Source organism: Falco peregrinus, chromosome 4 (assembly GCF_023634155.1).
Source record: "Falco peregrinus isolate bFalPer1 chromosome 4, bFalPer1.pri, whole genome shotgun sequence".
NCBI classification, from domain to species: Eukaryota; Metazoa; Chordata; class Aves; order Falconiformes; family Falconidae; genus Falco; species Falco peregrinus.
In genome coordinates, this window is record NC_073724.1 from 118,361,426 (window position 1) to 118,383,281 (window position 21,856).

General features: G+C 50.8%; 1 protein-coding gene and 1 long non-coding RNA gene across 5 annotated transcripts; one reads left to right on the top strand and one right to left on the bottom strand.

Annotated features, from left to right (window-relative positions):
- Positions 1–1,654: 1,654 nt before the first annotated feature.
- On the bottom strand, positions 1,655–21,066 carry TSKU (tsukushi, small leucine rich proteoglycan). 4 transcript variants are annotated; one of them, XM_055802757.1, is made up of 3 exons: positions 20,871–21,066; positions 18,231–18,312; positions 1,655–5,059 (listed from the first exon to the last, which is right to left on the bottom strand). In XM_055802757.1, exon 3 carries the CDS (start codon positions 5,050–5,052, stop codon positions 3,994–3,996), a length of 1,059 nt encoding a protein of 352 aa, XP_055658732.1. In that variant the 5' UTR covers positions 5,053–5,059; positions 18,231–18,312; positions 20,871–21,066; the 3' UTR covers positions 1,655–3,993. The 4 variants fall into 4 exon arrangements, with proteins under 4 accessions (XP_055658732.1, XP_055658733.1, XP_005231194.1 ...); XM_055802758.1 differs by lacking the exon at positions 20,871–21,066 and adding an exon at positions 20,074–20,459; XM_005231137.3 differs by lacking the exon at positions 20,871–21,066 and adding an exon at positions 18,969–19,300.
- On the top strand, positions 18,618–19,656 carry LOC114010430 (uncharacterized). Its single transcript, XR_003551851.2, has 2 exons — positions 18,618–18,756; positions 19,296–19,656. It is a non-coding gene; the product is annotated as an uncharacterized LOC114010430 (long non-coding RNA).
- Positions 21,067–21,856: the final 790 nt, after the last annotated feature.

Below are 21,856 nucleotides of genomic sequence, written 5' to 3' on the forward strand. Positions count from 1 at the left end.
TACCGAGTCTAATTAAAACGCCCATCTTGCTTGCCAGGGCAAACGTATCCGGCCGCAGAGCTGAGCCGGTCCTGCAGACAGCCAGAGCTTGCAGCTACCCAGCTCGGCTGTCGTTCCTGGTGTGAGGGCTGAGGTATGTCTGACACCGGGTTTAGTCCATCACACCTCATTACCAAGCTGACAGCAGCTTCAGGAAGCTGGCTTGAGGGCCTCCTCAACTTTTCCAAGCCTAAAGCCACCCTGTGCCTTTTTCTCCTCTGTGGGACACTAGTGCTCTGTTTCAGGTGTCCACATCCCATGGTGGAAAGGGATGGCATGCATGGGCAATGTAGGGGCTCATGCTTCTCACAGGGGCTTCCATGCTTCTTCCCACCCAGAGGGCTTCGGAAAGGCTATTTAAATAAAGGTAAATAAAATAATAAAAATAATACAAATCTCTAAAAAACTAAGATGTTAAGGCAAGGAGTACTGGGAGGGACAAGGTCCAGCACAGTGCTGGGGCATCATATAAGTGGGGCATTCATGAGGAAGTGGGAGAATCCAGCCTCAGAACCATCGCTCCCAGGACAGTGTCATTCCCCAGGACAGCAGGACACTCTCCACCGCTTGGACTGAGCCTGCATCCCAGGGCAGGAGGGATCCGACCCAGAAGGAGCATGGTGGTGTAGCCTAATGATCACAGCCTAATGGTGGGCACCAGAGGAGTGGTCCCCTCTAAGGGACCTACAGTCTATAACAGTGTTGGGAGCAAGATCTGGCCTTGCCTAGAGATGTCAGCCCCCAGGTTATAGTCCAACTGTACCTTGCATGCCATCCTGGAGGACAGGGCAGTTTTGGGAGGCAGATGAAGAACCAACAGCCTCCTCCAGGCAGCCTACAGCTCTGCCTGCCTGGGTGGGAGATGCTGTTGCTCCTTCAGGCTTGGGAGGACCAGGAACACTGCAGCTTCCCAGAGGCAGTTTTCTCCCTGAGGTGCTGCTCACACTGCTTTTATACACAGCACTGAGAAGTACTTAAAATTAAATCTGCTATTTAAGAGCAGCAAAGCCCTCCTGAGAGGACTGTATTTATTCTTGAGTTGCAATGGCTCTGCATGCTCTTAGCCCTCCACACAGCAGCCCCCGCTCCTTGGAGAGCAGTGCTGAGACTGGACCACGTGTATCTCACCGCTGAAAGTTCTGCGGTCTGGCAGTGTGCAGCTCTCTGTACTGTGGCATCACACCTGCACCCCTTCATTTCCTCCCGCCCCCATGGTCTTGTGAAACAGCTCATGGGCTCTCCCCACTTCATCCACTCTGCAAATGCAGCCTTTCAACCCTAACAGCCTGTGTCCCACATTGGTCAAGTCCATGAAGAGATCCCCACCATCTCTGACAAGCTTTGGAGTAGATCCTGGAACAGGAAATTTGCTCCAGATCCTCTTGGGCTGCTCCACTGCCATGTGTCCGTAATTTCCTTCGAGTCAGCCAGTGAAGCTCTCAAGCCTGTCTGCCAGTCAAAGAGCCTAGTGAGCCAAACACTGTGGGACAAATCCTGCCCCCAGTTTGGAGATGCAACACCCGTGGGGCTGAGCAGAGCAAGGAAAGAAGCACTTTGGACCCGGTGACAGCTGCCACCCTCCCAGCGCTAAGACAATAAATCTGGGGGATCTGGGTTTATTCTCCTCCAAATCACTTTATTATATTGTGAGTAATCACAAAGCCTTACAATGCTGCAGAGGTTCTTTAAAAAAAAACAAACTAACACAGCGACGGTATTTGCCAGCTTTTGCTAAGACTTGTTTAGCCAGCAGCAAGTGTGAGATTACACAAGGAAATCTTGCAGTCTTCAGTTGGATTGTCACATTGGGTTTTAAATTTACCACAGTGGCACAAAGACAGTAACTTTAACAGTATGTGATCCCGTAACTTTTCATCTACGTACAGATTTATAAAATTAAACATTTTTTTAAAAATTACTTTTTCTGCCAGCAGAAAAGAATTCTCTTAAAAAGGCAAGATCCACTAAAAAACACCCCCTTCCTCCCAAACTGCCCCCGTCTTGCACTGCAGTGGGTTGCTGTTCCTCCCCAGATCCCTGCTGTAGGCAGTCCCATTGCCTTTTTAAGAAAATCGTGTTTCTTGTGATTGTGAAGGCTGGTTGAGCATTGCAAAGATTCAGCAGAGGGGCAAAAGCCCCAGCACTGAAAGAAAAGGTTAAAATCCCACCCTCAGGTCCCCAAACAAATCACTGAGCCAGAGACAGATGAAAATGTGGGAGAGGGATTTCAGAATCTAAAATGAGGCGCTGACTTTGGCTTTTATGGCCTTAGTGGATTTCAGCCATCCCTGGAGACAGCTGCTTTGGGCAACAGTGTTTCCATTTGCAAAGATCTTTGGGGGTGTGAGGATGAAGTTTGAGCTCCTCCCAACACTCCCAAGGAGGGTTGTCGGATGGTATTATATCTGCATCACCTTTGCATGGACCTCTCTAAATCCCTTTCGAACACTGAAGGTTGCCCTGATGCAAGGCTGGGTTCAGAGACCCAGGCACAGATCAGCCTGAGCAGGACCCCCCCATCCACAAAATCCCACCCTCAGGGCAGAGCGTGCCAGATATAGGAGCTCCTATAAGCAAGCTGAAGGCTTCACACGTGGCATTGAGTCATGCTGTGCTGCCTTCTCCCCCTTTCTCCTAGCCTGGGGAAGAAGAGGGACGAAAGGGGCCCCCCTTTGCTTTGCCAGCATTTCAGCAATGGAGGAAAAAAACGAGTAAATCTCTGAGGACCAGGCTTTTTATCAGCTTTCAGTTGGCAGCCAAGGAGCTGTGTGAGAGAAAGAAAAACCACAACTCTGGAAAAAAAAACCCAAGATCTTTCCTGTGATAGACAAAACACTCCAGAGTTGCAGGAATCAGTGTTAATTTTTTCCCGTGGCACATTCTGAAGAGCGTTTTGGTGCTGGAAATTGCTTCACACGTGCCCAGCTGAGTCGCAGATGTGTTTAGATGAGGAACGTCATCATGGAAAAACAGCTTACTCACACGTCTTCTGGGTCTGCCTCTTGGTTTGATAAGGTTGTCAAGATGACAATCCCTGCCAAAATTTTCTTCCAAGCTTCCCCAGAAAGGGAGGAGGGATTTCTATTTATTTATTTATTTATTTACGCTAGGCTACATGATCTCTTTGCTTTGCAACTCAGTTAATTTGCTTCATCGGAGGCTGGTTCCTGGGTGAGATGTGACTGCTGGCAGACCCCTCTGCTTCCCTTACTCTGCTGCACATCACCTCTGAGCCATGGCTCGCTAAGGTTAGAAAGACAGGAGGTTGCCAAGGTTGGACCTAAAGTAATTAGACATGAAAAGGATTGAGACGGGAAAACAGGGAGAAAACTGTGGGAAAAGTTCTCAACTTACTCAACGTTCACTGCACACCTATGCAAATAACATGTAAAAACCAGCACATTAGGAGCACCCTGTATTCAGGTTTGTCTGGAAATGTTTCTTCAAGACTGAAAGTGCATGACAGGGAACGGGGTGCTGCTAATGAAGGCAACATCCAGAAGGCACTTCTTCGGGAGTAATAATTAAAAATAGGATGATACATGGGTTTCTAAGCAAGTAGCTACAAAGTTGGTACATTTTGGTGTGTGCTCTGGAGAGACATAGCTTTGCTCCTACAAACGTGTCTGGAGCACAAAAGTTTGCTCCAAGCCAACTGTTCTGCCCTGGGACCTGCAGAGCATCTTGGTCCCCGTTGTGCAGCATCACCACTCTTGAGCTAACCGGCTCCGTGAGGACCTCAACGCACCAGGTAAAATCTGGAGCTTGCAGATGACATGGGCCAGGATTTTTGAGAGTTTATAAAATTCACAAACGATCAAGTATTGGCATATACAAATATATAAATTATTGACAGTTTTACAAAAGGCACACTGCAAGCCATCTCAGTCCGACATCTGTACAAACCCCACGCCCCGCCCCCCTCCCTCACCCACCCCCTCTCCCCAGCTTTCATCACGAAACGTAAGGTGCTGCTGCTACGGAGCCGTGACTGTCGTGGCAACTGAGGACCTCTTTTTTGGTCAGCCCAATTTGTCGGTGGTACTGGCCTTCTTTGATGGTCTTAAGACACTGTATGTTCTTCCCCAAGGTGATGCTTTTGATGGAAGGCAGGTATTTCAGCACAGTCTTTGGCAAAGATGACACACCTGTTCCAGAGAGGTTGAGCTCTTGTAGGGAGTTCAGACCAAAGATAACTTCAGCAGTCAGTGACTTCAAGTTGGGATTGCTGGATAAATCCAGAACTTGGAGGGCTGGTAGCTCCTTGAAGCTGTAAGGAGATAACTCTCCAAAGCCACTCAGGCCACTGAGGGATAAATGAATCAAATCTTTCAGCCCCATGAAGTCTCCTTTCTCAATCTTGACTAGAGGGTTCCCATCAAGATTTAAGTATCGGAGAGGAATACCTTGAAGGTTTGGCACAGATGTTAGCCTGTTTCCAGAAAGATTTAAGTTCTGGATGTTGGGGATGCTCTTCTCACGGTGCCTTGTTATTGTGCTGAGCTTATTATTGGATAGATCCACATTCAGGGATTTTCCTTGACCTTTTGAAGCAAAAATGTCAATAGCGATATCCAAGAGCTTGTTATGGCTCAAATCTATGTCACCCAAAGGAGAACTGGAGAAACAGTCCTCTGGAAGGACTTGCAGAGAGTTATGGCTCAGATCCAAGGACTCCAGGTACCGAAGCCTGGAGAAGGTTGTGGAGGAAATCTTGGCAATTTTGTTGTAGCTCAGGTCGAGGCTTACCAAGGTGGTGTACCCAGGGCCAGTAAGCATTGATTCATTGATTGTTTCCAGTTTGTTTGATGATAGATCCAAGTAGGAGGTATCCAGAGGGATTGGGACGGGAACAATGTGTGAGCCTATTCCACTGCAGTCCACCTTGGTCAAGCTAAAGCTGTCAAAGAGACCAAAGCTTTCAACTTCGCAGTGGCAGCCAGGGAAGCAGGTTTTGGTCGTACCAAAACAAGGAAGGAGAAGCAGCAAATTGAACCAGGCTAGGGACTGCATTGTTGACCTGGAAAACAAGAAGATAAGGAAATAGATTTAATTGCCACAGAAATTACCCTACTGTAGATGTAGTTTGAGTTGTGCAGTCTTCCGCTCTGTCTTTCCAAAGGGATAGATAAAGTACAGTCTTAAATAGCATGGATATCCCAAACACGTTGTCTCTCATGTTACGAACCCTAGCAAGAATTTAATGAAGAAAAATTGGGTCAACAGTCTTTGCAGATACAACCAAGTGAAGATGCAACTGGAAATTAGCTGCAAGAAAAGCAGGCTGCCTTGAAGAAAGATCTATCCAACATGCATGCTTTTGACTGGACCATGGAAGAAGCTAAATGGCAGCTCAAACAGCCATTTTACAGCCTAGCAAACCAGTACAGAGAGGTCTTCAAGTCACGGCATGTGTGTAGGTTTGGGGAGCACTGGGTTTAAGACCCTGCATTGACAGGTTGGAGAAATCATTTTTCTGGGCTGTGTGCCCAGTGGGAGCCTTAGGTGTCCAAAAGTATTATCAGGAAAGGAAAAACCAAAGCTCCGTTCAGATTCCCTATAGATGACAGAGATAATGGCATCATCAGAACATCATCGTGGATGAACAGCTAGAAAGGCCACCTGCCTACTGCCCAAATGGACAGCACGTGTCCTTTGCATAGACTTCAGATGCAAATTTAGAAGTGTTTAGGTAGTATGACCATTGCTTTATATCAGGTGGCTAAAACCAACCCTTCTCAGGCTGGTGGCAGGTGGGACAGGCAACAGCCACTTGGTTCCTTGCCTGCCAGAGCAAACGAACCAAGAACTGCTCAGTCTAACCCAGACTCTACTGTGTTGGGCCTGGCCTCCTGCACAGGCATCAAGTGGAAAGATCCGATTTATTTCATATAGAGCCTCTGGGCAGTCTTTGCTAAATACATTAAGTATTATCTCTGATTAACAACGCCAACAAGCAAGGAGCTGTCTCCAACCCTCTGCTTTTGGCCCTCCTCCATCTAAGACATTTCTGTCCCTCCAGCCTCACAGCTGAGGGTGGAAGAGAGCTGACCTGACTTTGCTGGGCCTCTTCAGATTGCACCCTAGCAGTTCTTTTTCACAACTGTGGGGAACAGAACTGTGTAATTTCAAGAACCAGCCAAAAAAGCATCTCTGGAGAGGGTAAATTGGAGCATGCCAGCATCCTGCAGGTCAGCAGAGGCAGCAAGGGCTGTCCTCATTTGTTTCCATTGCAGTCATGGGTGATGGATCCTCATGCCTTATCAGCAAGGTCTCCAGGAGGTTAGCTACAAAAACTCCCACCAAACCAGGCATGAGATCCACTAGCACTGGTCATTGGCTATGCTGATTGCCATAAACAAAGACACACGTGCCAAGCACTCATTTAGCCAAAAAAAAAAGAAAAAAGTCCCCTTTAAACACATGTTCCAGTCCCCATCTCAGCCCCCCTGGTCTCTATTCTCACCTTTTCCATCACTGTTTAAAAGCATTTTGTTAACTTCCTTGCAGTATCACCTTTCCCACACAGCCTTTGATCTGGCTGAGGCGCCTTCCCCACAGCCCTTGCACCTTCCCAGGACCATTTCCTAGAAGTTCACACTTCATCTTCCCTCACCCACCCTTTGGCAGCAGCTTCTCTTCCTTTTCAGCACCGTCTTCTCGGCCCTGCCCTCCTTCCCAGGAGACCGACCAGGAATTACTTGCCAATGTGCAAAAGAACTGCAAAGGGGAAAAAGAGTTGCAAAAATATTGTCCTGATCACTGGTACGACTTGTCTGGCAGTAACTCTCAGACCTCCTGCAAATAGAGAGCAGAGACTGGGACTCTGGCCAAAGTGCATGCAACCAAAGCACTGCTGAAGGCCAACATGCAGTCCTCTGGGGTCCATTATTCTATAGAAATAACAGAAATTCAGTAAGACAAGCCCTACTCCAGCCCATCTCAACTGTTTCTTGAGAAAACACGTATGTGTGCCGAGGGGACACAGTGGGTAGAGCTCCTGCCTGCAGACACGTTTCCAGATATCCCTCTCCTAGTGACATCAAGGCTGATCCCCTCTGGTTCTGTGCAGACAAGACCACAGCTTGCTCCCTTCTGTGGTCCCTCTAAAACTAAATACTGCTGCTTTTTTTTGATTTTTTTTCTTTTTTTATTTTTCCCCCCCGTGAAGCTGCATTTGGAACACACTTAAATGTTTTATTACCAGGGGAAATTATGGCAGTGGGGAGCTCTTTGGAAACTAAAACCCCAAAACCTCAGACATTACATGTCTCATATACAGGGAAGTACCTGCATTAGTGTCAGCTCAGCCTACTGGTGGTTTTTTTCCCAAATCCCACCCAGTGGCTATCCCCACTGGTTGTCTACAGCAGGGAAAGCACCTCCTAACTTCTTCTTCAAAAGCCCAGCTCAGTTCCTTGTGGCATCCCGTTGGCTCCAATGGGAACCGGATCAAACCCCAGCAGGTCCAGAGACACATCAGTGTGAGACTTGGCTTTCTGAGTACTGCTAAGACCTTTGTGGGCTCCTGCTGGGACACCCAAAGAAAAGCAAGAGGACAATCTCCAAAGTCCTAGTTTAACTGGGAACAGACTTTTTAGTAGGGCCTGTAGCGACAGGACAAGGGGTAATGGTTTTACATTAAAAGAGGGGAGATTTGGACTAGATATAAGAAAGAAATTTTTTACAATGAGGGTGGTGAGACAATGGCACAGGTTGCCCAGAGAGGTGGTAGGTGCCCCATCCCTGGGAACACTCAAGGTCAGGAAGGACAGGGCTCCGAGTGACCTGATCTAGCTGAAGGTGTCCCTGCCCATGGCAGGGGGTTGGAACTAGATGACCTTTCAGGTCCTTTCCAGCCCAAACCATTCTGTGATTCTATAAACTGAGAGGAGAATTAAAGCCAGCGCTGAGCTTTGCTATGCAGCTCCTCAAACCCCTTTTGACATGGGAATTCCCTTCCTGATCAGCCCCAAAAATTATCACCAGAAGGAGGCAGATACAGTGACTCCCACTGCAACACCCATCACTCCAGCCAGCAGCAAGGACAAAACATTACACAGCTGAAATGCAGTACGGAAAGCTCAGCTTAGATATTTGCAGTGTCTACTGCCTCCTTCCTTCTTGCAGCACTACCCCAGATTCTCTCTTACTGGCTCTGCAATTGCTTTGCAGATGAGATTCAATCCACTACTACCAGTTAAAAACTCCCTTGCGGAGCAGCATGAAGCATTCTGGTCATCTTCCAGTCCAAGAGAGAGACTTCTGCATTGCCAAATAATCAATGAAAAGCTTAGTCAGGTACAGGCATGCTTTATCATTGCATGGAGCGATCGACAGTGCTCCTTGAAATGGGAAAAGAGACATGCCACAGGCATTTACAGTTCATCTGTGTACAGCGTGCATCTGAAACCGCATCAAATTGCCTTTGGATTGCTGCCTGCGAGCTGCTCTGTTGATAAAGGCAGGAGGCCAAGGTATCCCCTTGTAAAAGGAAGATGAGTTATCCTCCTGCAGCGCTGGGGAGATTCACCTGGAGGGAACACCATGGACCAGAAACCACTGGCACCATCGCCTGGGATGGTGGGGGGAAAGTCACCAGGAGAAAGCAGCCCACCCTTGGGCTAGTCCAGCCATGACCTCTTCAATTCTATGGGTGTTGTGGTGTGGAGAGATCCTAGGGATAAATTTTGGCCATTTCACAGGTCAGAGGGACTTGTTATACCCCCTGATTTTAACAGGAGCTGGGGGGGGGTGCAGTATTGTCTCCCACGGTTTACGTGTCCAGAGTGGCTGCAGGGCTCTGGTTTTTGTATCTTGCTCATCCTTTCTGCACGGCAAATATCCTGAGACAACCCCAGGGAGACCCTGTGGTGGATAATGGAGCCAAGGTTGGGCCAAGCTCCTAGCAGGGTGCTAGCCTTCTCCCCACATCCCACATCTCTCCCTAAGCCTGCAGATGCCCTGATGTCTCCTCCCTGCTCTGCTCATCCCCTGCAATGTCATGTGGCAGGACTTGAGCAGAAACCTCACACTGAGATTTCTCTGCCAAAAAGAACATTATAATCTTATTTTAAAACCAGCCTTCAGAGGAAACCCAGGTCTCAGCTGATGGTCAGGGCGTGGGGTAGGAGAGAGGTAATCCGTGTTATAGTGGTGTTGCAAATTCACACTTCTCAGTGCACTTGCTTTCCTCCTTCTCCTGTTCATTCCTCAAAACAAGACATTTCCCACTATCCTCCCCAATCCACAACTGAGACTTTTCCACCTCGTTCCCATCCAAGGGAGATGTGCTAACACATCCCACCCTGGATGGAAGCCCATTGCTTGGGGATGCGTCCCCCTTGAGGAATGCAGAGATGAAAAGGATGCTACCTAGGCTACCTCCGGTTGCCCTGGCAACCACCAAGCCAGAAATCCCTATCACCAAAAATCAAGGATTAATTAAAAAAAAATACAAGGAGGAGGTGTTTTAAAGTTCATTGTTTGATGGAGTCAGAAAATGGCTGCCCTGTTCTTCACACTGCACTCCTCAGCCCCCCTGAATATGCCACTTGTCAAAGCATCGGCTGAAATGCAGCAGAAGTCGGAGCTGAAGACCTGAAGTCACCCAATGAAGCTTAAGGTACATAAGTAAGAAGTGCAGAAACACAGGTTGTCTCTACAGTGGGGTGAAGAGAGAAAAACTGCTCCAGGAGGGTATGAAAGCCACCTAAGAGCAGACCCATCCTTGGGGATGCCCCATGTCTACTTTGTCTGTGGCGGAACAGGATGCCTAGTCTCCCCAGTATACTGCTTCCCACCCCACCCCTGGCTGCATCTTCCAGACCCAAGTCCCACCCAGCAACCAGCTGCACCCAGGATGAATCAGTTCAGCTCACTCATCCAACAAAAAAACCCTAATCTTCCTTTTCCCCCTTTGGTGGGTCAATTTTCCTGCAAATCGGGCTCTGACACAGGAATGGGGGAAAAAGGACCTGTCTTTTCCACTGCAGCCCACAATTACAGCAGATCAGGTATGACGCAAATCCCTACGTGCTTAAGGCATGGTGGAAAGATCCTGACAATTTCCAGGTTTCTTGCCAATGTGGTGCTGGAAATCCTCGATTAACAACAGAACAACCTTTAGAGAAAAGAAGCAAAAAGGAAGACCAGGAGTCCGCCTATCCCAAACAGAGTTGCTGTTCTAGCAAAGGACAGAGGAGCTGGATTAGCAACAATATTTCATCGGGAAGAAGTTTAGGGGATTGTCTTCTGACTCTTGCATCAGCCAAGTAAAGAAAAAACAAAGTCTTTATAGCAAGGCCCACAAGGCCCACTTGGCTGCAATCACTAATTGGGGGCAGGGGAAAGGGAACGTTATGGGAAAGTGAAACAAGCTGCATAGGATATGATACAGGCCATAAGTCCTCCAGGCTGCAAAAGAAAAAATAACGAAACCAAAGATAACTGGCTCTTTCTGTCTTTAAATACTTGGGAGGCTCTGAGAGGCAGCTTCGGAGCACCATGATGCTCCTGAGTTGCTTTTCCAACGATAAAATTGCCTCAGGGACCTTTCCCCCTGTCTCCTCCTGTTAATTATTCTGTAAAATAAGAATAATTATCGAGTAAAGTGCAGCACTAGCAACAGCTACACTTTTCCAGTGTGGACTCTCCGGGGCTGAGTCCAAATGACGCCACAGATGCAATCACAGCCCGGTCTCCAGATCCCATACACCAGACAGTGGAGCTGGCTCAAACCAGCAACCATTAATCCCTTAACTCGCAGGCTCACACCCCTCACATGATAAAGAAACTGCTGCTGACAAGGTTACTCTTTCTTTATTTTCTTTTCTTTTTTGTCTTTTCTTTTTTCTTTTCCTTTTTCTTTTTTTTTTTTCTTTTCTCCTTTCCTTTCCTTTTCCTTTTCTTTTCCTTTCCTTTTGTGCAAATCTATTGACAGTAAAAGGTCATCCAGGCTTTTGCTCTGCCTGCTTCAGACTGGCTCTTCCCTGCAGAAGGCTTCCCTACATATATGCAGCAAAGAGTTACGTTTACCCCCTCTATAAAGCTCATTAAACCAATTAGTGCTTCCTCACAAAGGAGTTCTGGTGTAAATGGGAACAGGGCTTCCTGAGCCATTTGGTATTTTTTGCTGTTGGCTGGACTGGCGTACACTTTGCAAATACCAGTCCTGGTTTTGTACTCGGTGTTCATGACTCCTTGGATTTAGGGAGAGGAGAGCTAAAGAGAGTCCAAGATTCTCATTATTTTATATATATATATATATATATATGCTATTTAGGTTTGACCCTGCATTTGCTTAGATGGGCTTGGGGGAGTTCAGTGGACTTGCTTTAGGTGTAAGTGACAGCAGGGTGAGAATTAGTCTCTTGGCTCTTCTAAATTCAGCTTAATTTCATGGAGCCCTCCATCAGGAGCCACTGCACAAGTTGCTTTGGAGTGATAGGTTATCACCCTTCACACTGACGGTTTTGTCAGTGGGAAGTGCAAATCTCTGCAAAGACAGCAGAGCCATCCCCAGCCACCCACCAGGATATAAGGAAAGGGATGTGCAACCCAGTTCAGTTTTCTCCTTCTCCTCACCCTATTTGCCCCACCAGTGCAGGCAAGCACTGGGATGGGAGGAAACTCTGCCACTGGGACAGTGGCTTTAGCCCTTATGGCTCAATGTACAGAGACACAAAGGGCCTGACCAGGAGCTGAAATCATCCCGCAGGTGCCTGAACACTTTTTGCCCCGTCACCCCACTCACTGGGGGAAATCAAAACTAAATGCAGGGAATGAGGGGGGGAAATGATTTCTCTATTAACTCCTTTCTGCTTTAGTGATTTTTAATAATGTATGTAAAAGCACCTCCTTTGCATTCAGTCAAGAGCCTCACCACTAAAGGGGGAGTTGTTAGCAAGTAATTAGCCCAGTGGTATCAGAAATCGACATTACCAGGTGATGGAAGAATGAAGTACAATAGGCACCAAACTGGGAATGGAAAGAAAAAGTCACCTCTCCTCCCTCAGTGCAGAGAAGTGGTTGTATTTAAGGCAGACCAGGGTGGGTGGCATGATGGGGATGGATGGGCTCATGGAAGGATTTATTCTTTCTAACCCTGGGTCCCCAGGGATCACAGGTGGCAGCCAAGACAAGGAGATCATGAGCCAGTGGTTTATTTGCTCTGTGGGGTGCTTTGTCCCCACTGAAGTGATTTCAAGAGAGGACAAAACTGCCATAAACAGAGTTGAGATGTTGCTCCCAGATCTGGACAAGAACTCCATTGCTCTGCATCGAGTCCACATCTCACCAAAACCCATGGAATTTAGGTTGTGGACAGCCAGACGTGGTAGGGAAGGAAAAAACAAGACACCATTCCTCACTTTCACCAAATCTCAGTTATCTCCATTCACTTTTCTCATCTCCGGACATAGAGAAACCACTGAGCCAAAACCACCATGATTAACCAGCATCCCACCCATGCTTTCCATCCTTCAGGGAGATTTTCATAGATGTTACAGGGGATGGGACAGATAAGATAAGCAAGAGCAAAGCCAAATTGTTAAGCATCATAAGCATTTCCCAACCCCAAAGCCAAAACCAAGCAGCCCTGCAACCCACCACGTGGGCTTCAGAGAAGACATACGGGATTGATCTAGAGCACCTCCAAACCCTACAGTTTCACATGATGGGTTTGTTTTCAAACATGGGACACCCCTCGCTCAGCTGAAACAGCCTCTGCTCTATTTTTTTTTCTCTAAAGGAAAAAAAATCCTTTCTTCATAAAAGAATGGGAAAGACCTATTAAAATATTCTTTGCTCCAACTGTAATGTCACAAATCCCATCTGCTTTGCAAGAGGCCACAGGTAATTTATCATCCTAGTGTTTAAACTAAGCTAACAGTTTATTCCACTTGTGCAGTCTCCCCCCTCCAGCATCCCTCATCCCCCCCTCCAGGAGGAAATCTGGGTGCAGTGTGGTGTATTTTGGGCTCTGGCAAAAGGAAACCTGTGTGGGCAGATCTGCCAGCCCATACGGTGAGTTCCAGCTGATTTACATCCATGGCTGAAATACAGACTATTTCTGCCACCTCCAGAGCAGTGCATCTCAAAAAGACACGTCTTGGAAGCAAACAATACAGCCCAACTCCCAGGAATTTCACCTCAAGTGGGAAAAAGTTGGTGCCACCTCCAGCACCAGCAAATTAGGAATTATGTTACTGTGGCACCAGGGTTTTACACAAAAATTCCCCTTCCTCACTTAGCCCAGGGAAACTGTCAGGTTAATAGCAGCTTTATTTGGGGTGAGGGAAATAATCTCCCATGGCTTTTGAAAGCAATTTTGCTCGCCAGCCTCATGCTGAGCTGTGCTTGTGCCCGGAGGAGGCGTTCCCAAAAGGAAATGAAGCTTGCCAAGCCTCCGGAGGGGCTGTGGATGGGGAAGGCAGGCGTCAGCACGGCATGGAACCTCCCGGCAGCACCGGTGGGGGATTCACGGGGCTTGTGGGGAGCAGACGGAATGTGAGCATCCTGGCCCCACTGTTGGCTCCTGGCTATGCCAGCTGCAGGACTGCTCAAACTGGGGAGCATCAAACTGGGAGCATTGTCAGCCCCACACCGGTTCCCAGCAGCACTAGATACATGGGATCAAACAAGGTGCCCACAAGGTATGCAGGAGCTCAGGGCTTTCTCCTGCCCGAGCCTCACCCCGGGGGTGACCACCCCAAATCCTTTTATTCCCAGCAACCCCTGCTTCCCACCCCCCTCTCTTCGTTACCGTGAGCATTTCCAGGAACAGGAGGTCTCGCTATCCTGGCGCTCGCTGAGCATAACAGAGACCTCATCTCAGCCAGGAACACAAATATTTTCTTAACTGTCTCAAACTCAGCCCGAATAGGATCTTTATCATAAACCCAGTGACACATCCCAGAACGGGCAGCCTGTGTTGCAGAGGAGTTATTTTGGCACGAACAGAAGGACAGACCACCCCTTCGGCATGGCGCTTCACAGCAAAAGGAGAGGTTTACACCAATTCTGATGCATTTTGTTGTAGAGGGACCTGGTAAAGTTACCAACAGATCCCCCTGCCCCATCATCTCCGACGCCCAAGGGCTCGCTCTGATGCACGCAGGGAGGATGCGAGTACCCAGGCTTTACCCAGATCACAGCAGTAACCCTGGGAGGATTAAACCCTCTTTCTTCAGGGCTGTGTCCCCCTTTGCAAAAAGATCAATTTAAAAATGATGGATCACAGCTTCATCTGCAATTTTGGGGTTGCACATGCTTCTCCCTCCTCTCTGACCATTCCTGGTGCCAGACTAAGAAAGCCAGCAAGATGATGTGAATTTTTAAAGCATGAAACTGAGGCAGGGCCTCATTTCTTAACAGATCATTATTGGAAGCTAAAGTGATCCCAGCAGCCTTCTCCTGTAGTTTCAGCCCTTGATGATGCTCTCCCACATCTGACCCTCAACCCCAGCCGGCTCCTGTGCCAGCTCCTGCTGTGGTGATACTTTTTCACGGCACTCTGGCTCCCCGAGACATGATATAATTCAAGAGGAATGCACTCTGGGACGAACACCATACACCCTGCCAGCAAGAAACTTCAAGAGTTGCAGCACGGGAAGAAGAAACCTCCTACCCACAATGGACACTTCTTGGGTTTAATTGTTAACAGAGCCACTCAGCCACATCGTTGTGCCCAAGCTGGGAAATGCCATCTGCCATGGGTGAGCCTGGGGTGGCATACACAACGTTCCATCCCAGGGGAGCGCAGGTTGCAAGGACCCACCAGCAGCTGTCTGGTCCATGAGGGAAAGGCGCGATATCTATGGATGTACCCCACATCCCTCACCTGGTTTGCTTTTAACCATGCCAGTGGGCTGGCCTGAGCTGCAGAAGGACCTTGCTGCATGGATGGACATGGATGGGTTCCCCTGGAGAGGATGAGCTGGGCAGGGGAAAGGAAGGAAAAGAGAGGAGGGATGGTGCCAGGGGAAGGCGATATATCCCAGGGTGATGCCTCTGCCCTTCCTGGTGAGATACTGCCCGCCAGGATTGAACAGCTCATAGCAGCCCCATCATCCTGTATCTCTAAGGGCTTTGCAGCCCTTTCTCCTTGAAACAGAAGTGGCTGCAAATCAGATGTCCACATGCTGCCCCCGACGTCGTGCCTCAGTCACAGTGCTGTGCCCGACTCCAGCAAGCAGAGGCAGCCAGCACCAGCTGAAATCATGCGTAAAGGAGACAGAAAAGAAATTCACCCCAGCTGGGCAATGCCTCCAGCCCTGGCAGGAGCTGGAAGGGTTTTAGGAGGATAGATACCATGTGGCCTCAGCTCTCTGAAAGGCAGCAGCTCCCAGCCTCCCTCCTCCCAATAGCCCTGCGGGGCTGCTGGCTTCGATAAGGGAGGGCAAAGCGAGGAGGTGATGTTACACTGGGTGCCCCTCAGCACTGCTCCAGCCTGCCCAGGGCTTCTTTGTGGGCTTTTTTATTTATTTTTGTGGTTGTTTTGGTTTTTTTTTTTCCCATGCACAATAATCTCTGGGCCTCTTTGCTGCCTGTGGCTCTCCGTGTGCAGCTGCAGACCCTCCACCAAGAAGATAATAAATACAATCCTGGCCATTATTGTTGCAAACAGCACAGCTGGAGGCTCCCGTCTCATTCCCCTCCTGGCCTTTCTTCCCCCCAGTAATTCTTGCAATGTGACACTGTGAACAATGAATGCCAACAAAACCGCTTGGTAGAGCATCAGCTGGGGTTTCAGGAGCTGCTCCCACCCCGAGGAAGCTCGTGAGACATTGGCTATGCCCAGTGGGTATCCTACAAGATTTGGTGAGGGCGGATTTGGGAAGGGGAAGGGGATCTGCATAAAGCTGATAAAGGGTTTACCAGCGGGGCATCACCCCAGCCACAGTTCCCACCCCAGATGATGCTTCAGTGCCCCAGTGATGTGGTCTTTAGTATCTCCTCAGTCCTTTGACTCCTCTCCCTGCCCTAGGATGCCCTCTTGGCCAGTGTGGGATTCTGGAGAGAAAGATCATCTATAGTGGGTTGGGAGACGCAACTCCAGCAGGACCCATTTCTCACTGCTGATGTTACCACGAGTCCCCATTCATGTGCCTCAGTTTCCCTCCCGACACCTTAAGGATGACTAACCACAGGACTGAGAGGTGGTCATTCTTGTGTGGGGATGGGGGTACCATCCTCAGGTTCAAATCGCACCAGAAGGGAGCACAAGACAAGATGTCCCAGTCTCACCCCACACAGAAGACCCCAGCCAACACCACCACTGCCACAACAGGTCCAGACAAATGCCACCACTGTCCTTGTGCACCACGTTCAGCTCCTGCCTTGTCTGGACACTTGGGACAACCAGCCTTGCTTTGCCCTCTGCAAAATGGGCAGCCAGGCTAAGGGACAGGGAAGGTGACACCTGGGGAGGTGGTTGTGGTAGAGAAGTATCTAAATGCTTCAAATTCATAGACTCTGAAGTGTGCCTGCAGTCTCAGTGGCTGTGAACATCAGGCCTGCCTCTCTAGGGACCTCTGCCAACCCATGCTGTTCACCTCCCCTGGCTCCATCCTGTCCCCTTGTTTTTGGTGCAGCTCTGTGGCATTTCTGCCATGCCATGTGGAGATGCTGCAGGTCACGCAGGATGCACACAACCATCTTCCTTGACCACTTCACTCTCTATTAAGCCACCTCCTAAACTGATTTGACCTGAGTTCACTGACCAGCAGAACAAGACTTCCCGAACTACAGCATCCTCACATGTGCCCCCCTATACGGGCTACATGGTGCTGGACCCTTGCACCTTGTTCCCCTCCCCAATGCCAGGGGAGGCCACCATGCACCATGTTGTGAAGACAGGAGATAGGGACATCACCATGAGACCTTTGGGGACAGTCCAGAAGAGCAGTCCTCTCCTCCAGTGCATAAGACTGACTAAATTCAGAGTTACCCTATCATCCTGTAAACCTTTCAGCTGGAGATCTCTTGCAAGAGGTCGCAATGCCCTGGTCCTGGGTAGATACAGGGGTTGCACCTTGGGTGGGAACTGAGCCTTTGCACTGGAATTAAAGAGCTTTGGAGAAAGGGTCTCCTCTGTCCTGCTGTGTGAAGCTTGGACTCACCATGCTTCTTGCTACAGACATCTCATTCCTAAGGATGAGAGGAAAATGGGTGATTTTGGGGTCAGGGACATGTCCTGCCTCACCTGGAGAGCTCTGTGCACTTATATGACTTCAGACATGATGAGGTTTGACCCATCTGCCCCAGCAGTGCTTTGCCTTTAAGTTTCAGTTTTTCCTGACAATGGTTCTCTTATTCAAAGTTGTTTAAAAAAAAAAAAATATCCCTATTTCTCTCCCTACACCCGGGTTTGAGCTGTCAGGCACAAACCAGGGGAAAGGAGAGGAGTCAGTATCACAGATACATGGAGAGAAAAAAAGAAGCAGGAGGGGGAAAAGGGGAAGGAAAAGAAAAGCCACAGATGCCAGCACTCAGCTGTTACACACAGCACATGGCCCTCCACTCAGCTACAGCAGAGATAAAGTGCTTTTTACCAGTTTGCCACTGCTGCAACAGGCAGATTTCCAGCCTGGTTAATGCAACTCAGGAATGTCCCGTGCTAAGGCAGGCAGGTTGTTTTAACCGCTTGCAGCATCTGCAAGGGAGGGGGGAGGCCGGAGTGATTCTCAGAACACTTATTTCCTTCCCCCCCCCACTGCTGCACATCATGAATATTCCAAGAGGGAACAATGGAAACTCCCAGGAAATTTTAAAAAATAATGTAAAATTTGCAATACAAATGAAAATGTCGAGGCTTCCCTGTACTGAATGGCTGAGCCGCTCATACATTCACCTCGCTAGCTCCAGGTGCCAAGTTTTAAGACAAGAAATGGCTTGCTCGAGCCAGCCTTTATCTCTTCCCAGCCCTCAATACCTCTCCGCATTCGGAAGTTTCTTTTGATAGCCTGCCAGGCAGCCAGCCCTGTGGCTACTGTGTGCAGCCCGGGGGTGCCAGGGGTCAGGAGGGCTGCCAGACAAGGATGCCTTGTCTTATCCCACCCTCCAGCCTCTGCTTCTCCCCACCAACCAGCTGACAAGCGAGGAGGAGGGAGAAGAGCCTGAAAGAGGAGAAAAAAAAAGCAGTTAGGGATGGAGGGAAAAGTCTAAACCTCTGAAAGACGGTGGCTCACCTTTTTTCCCAAGCTCTGTCTGACGCTGGGGTGGCACACACCGCTGTTCACTGCAGGGCTGGGGAGCACAGGATCCTTTTTCCTATATCCAAAAAAATAAAAGACTTTTGCACACGCTTTTTGTTTTACAGCTCTTCTCGCTATTTCCTCCTACCCATTCAATGCTGTTTTATTCCTTGCACTCAATCTTAAAAGAACAGGGGTGCAGGAGACCCTCACCCCAACCCTACAGCCTTCCTCGCCAGCCCACCTTGCCGTCAGAAATTAACGTCCCCTGGGATGTCCACCACGTCCTTGCTGCCTCGCAGCATTTTGTAATCGCTCCCCACTGTCTCTGCCAGCAGCTGCTCAAATTCATTCACAAACCAGCAGCCTGCCCCGCAGCACGCCTGCTCCAGGATGCCGCAAGGGAGAACCCGTCCGGGTGCGGCCACCCAACCTCCTGCCAGCTCCGCTCACCCGCGCACCCACCGCCTCCGGAGAGGGACCCCGCACCCGAGCGGGGACAGGCGACGGCCAAGCACAGGTCAGGGCCTCGCCGGGCCATTTATAACCTACATGTGAGCCAGCACCTGCCATGTCCTCTCCGGGACAGGCTCCCGTGGGTTGCGAGGGGACACGAGCTGTGCCCCGCGCCAGGACAACGGCAGACGCTAACCCGCTTTGCCTTTGCAGCGCCTGGTCGCCGACGGCGAGCAGCCAGCCAAGTTTAGGCTGCAAATACTCCCAGGGACATACCGGGCTCCCTCCGGTCCTTTCAGCATCTAACACATCCAGCGTGCTCCTTATTCCCGGGGAGATCGGCAAGGCGTTGGTCTAACCCTGTCTTTCCACAGCGCCTCTTCCCCCGGTACTCGCCTCGCTCTCTACCGCGGCAGCCGAGCCCTGCGTGCTGCCAGGCGGGCTCGGGAGCGGCGATCAATGCAATATTTCAGCGCAACGCCAGCGATCAGCGCCGGCTGCTCTCTGCGGAGCAATGGCACAGTGTCCACCCAGACAAGTTTCCTACTGTAACTTCAGTGAATGCGGTTATTCAGGCTAACGGCAGCTGATTTATCATGGCAGGCACCCGGGGAAATCTGTCGACTTGGGAGACCGGAGGATCCTCGCCGGGCTTCTGCGATGAACGCCGTGAGCTGGGCACGACTCGCCGTGCTCTTGCTGCCACCGAGTTACGTTACCTAACCACGCTAGCTAACCACGCTAGCTAACCACGCTAGCTAACCACGACGGAGCGTCAGTTAACGGAGGCGATGCCACTTCCCCACGACACAAGCCACCGCCGGCTCCATCCCCGCCACCCTCCTCCCAGCCTTCCCAGATCCCAGGCTAAGGAGGAAAGTTGACGGACCCTTTTGTTTCCAGAGAGCTGGCACGTGTTGTGGTTAACTGGGCTAATAAATCTGCCGTGGTCTGTGCCTTTTAATGACTGCAGCATTAATAACAAGTTTCCATGGAGCTGCTTAAAAGTTTACGGGGTGTGTGCGTTATCAGGGGAACCCCGTGCTTTCTGACCTCCTGCTTCAAAAGTCACAACCAGCAGGGTTGTTTTTTTTTCTTGCCTTTTTTCCTTTTCTTTTTTTTTTCAATAAGAACAAAAAAATCCTGGTCTGCTTCCCCTCCCTTCTGCCCCCCCCGCCCCCCCCCTCCCCAAACACACCTTCCCCTCCAGCTTAATCCACTTACAGGCATGGGAAATTCCCAGGCAGGGAGCTTTGCCCTGCTTTTATCTCTGCAACCCGGGGGAGAAGACCCCCCAGCACCTTCAGACTCTTTACCCCAGCCAGGCAACCCCCTCTTAAGCTTTACCCCCCTCCCCCCCCCCCCTCCTTTCTCCCCTTACCTCGTGTTAGCTGCAAACCCTGCGAGCTTCCCAGCACCAGAACCCGACCAAAAAGCTTCTCCTCTCCCCGCCGTGTTGGGAGGGGAGGGCGGGGGAGGGTGGTGGGGGAGGGTGGGGATGGGGAGGGGGGAGACAGGGAGCCCTGCGTGAAATCAAAGCCCCGAAGCCGGGCACGGGAGGCGGTGCGGAGCCTCCAGCTGCTGCTCGGATTACTTTGCAGCCGTGGCAATCCCCAAGCACTCCACAAACCACCATTGCACCGGGGGAAGGAGAAGGGAAGAGATCCCGCCTGGAGACGCTTCATCCCGCCCCGGCTGCAGCCCCCCGGGGGCGGGGAGCCGGGCTGGGGGCTCGTACGCACCCCGAAATCCCACCCCCCCTCCCGCCATCCTTTGGCAAAGCCAGAGGTAGGCAAAAAAGTACTTTACCTCCACCGGAGACCTCTGTCTTTCCCCCCAAGCAGCACCCCAGGTGTTTTGCAACCGGTGCCCCCCCCCCCCCCCTCCCCGAGCCCCCACTCGAGGCAAATTCATCACACCAAAAGAGTTTCACCACTCGGAGGCTGGGGGTGGTGGTGGTGGTGGTGGTGGTGTCCGAGCAGATGCCCCCAGGGCTGGCCCAGCTCCCCTTTACAGCGAGCTCCCCCCCTCCCCAAAAATGCGATTTGGGGTTGCGGGGGGGTTGCAGGCCCCTCCCCCATCCCCCCCCATCCCCCCCCCCCCCCCCCCCCCCCCGCGGCTCTGCAGCCCCTGCCCCGGCCGCTGCCCGCGGGGCTGGGGGCGGCGGGGGGGACTTACCAGGGCCAGGGTCGGTTCCCACGGCGGGAGCCGGCAGCAGCAAGGCTTGGGGCCGGGTGTCCCCTTCTTCCCTCCTCCTTCTCCCTTCTCCTCCTCCTCCTCCTCCTCGTCCAAGGCGTGCAGCTGGCCGGGCAAGCGGGCTGCCCCCTTCCCCGCAGGAGGAGGGAGGAGGGAGCTCAACAGATGGCTGCACACAAGGGAACATCTGGGAGGAGGAGGAGGAAGGAGGCAGGAGGCAGGACTTAGGTTCGGCTGTGCCACTCCCGAGCTGGCAGACCCCCCTCACGGGGGAAAAGGCGGGGTGGGGGGGTGTCAAGCCGGCTTTGCACACACACACTCCCCCTCCCTGCTGCTTGGCATCCCCCTGGCTACAATCCCTTGCTGTCCCTTAGCTTTCTTGGGGATCACCCCAGAGTCACCCTGACAGCAGCACAGCTGTGTTCCCAGCGAGACCCTGTATTTGCAGGGACGGGTGCTATTCCTGAGCACTGCCCCCAGTTTTCCAGGCGTATGGGGCCAAGGTCAGCTCCGGCACCCCAGGGTGCAGGGTGGGACAAGGCAGCACCAAGGTCTGAGTAATGCCAGCAGGCAGGAGACTGGCGCTTATAAATTGTATTGTGCAACCCCTGAAATAGGATAAAGGAGAAAAAAACCCCAAAAAGCAGGTAGTAATCCAGTTTAGGAAACAGAGAATCTGGACCCCATCACTGTAGGATGGGCGGTCTCTGGGACTTCTCCAAGGAGACTGTGAAAGAGCAACCCCGGATCAGAATTTCTTGACTAAGGTGTAATGGCCAGGCAGCGGCTCAAGTCGTGATGCTGGTACTGGAAAAAGAATCGGGAACCTACCTAGTGTCACGGTGCTGTGACACTGGACAAGGCAAAAAGGACCTCAAGGGTCATGAGTCACAGGGGACTCATCCGTGCCTGGCTGCAGCTTACCACGCCGCACCCCTCATGCACTAGCCATCATTAGTGGCCTGTGC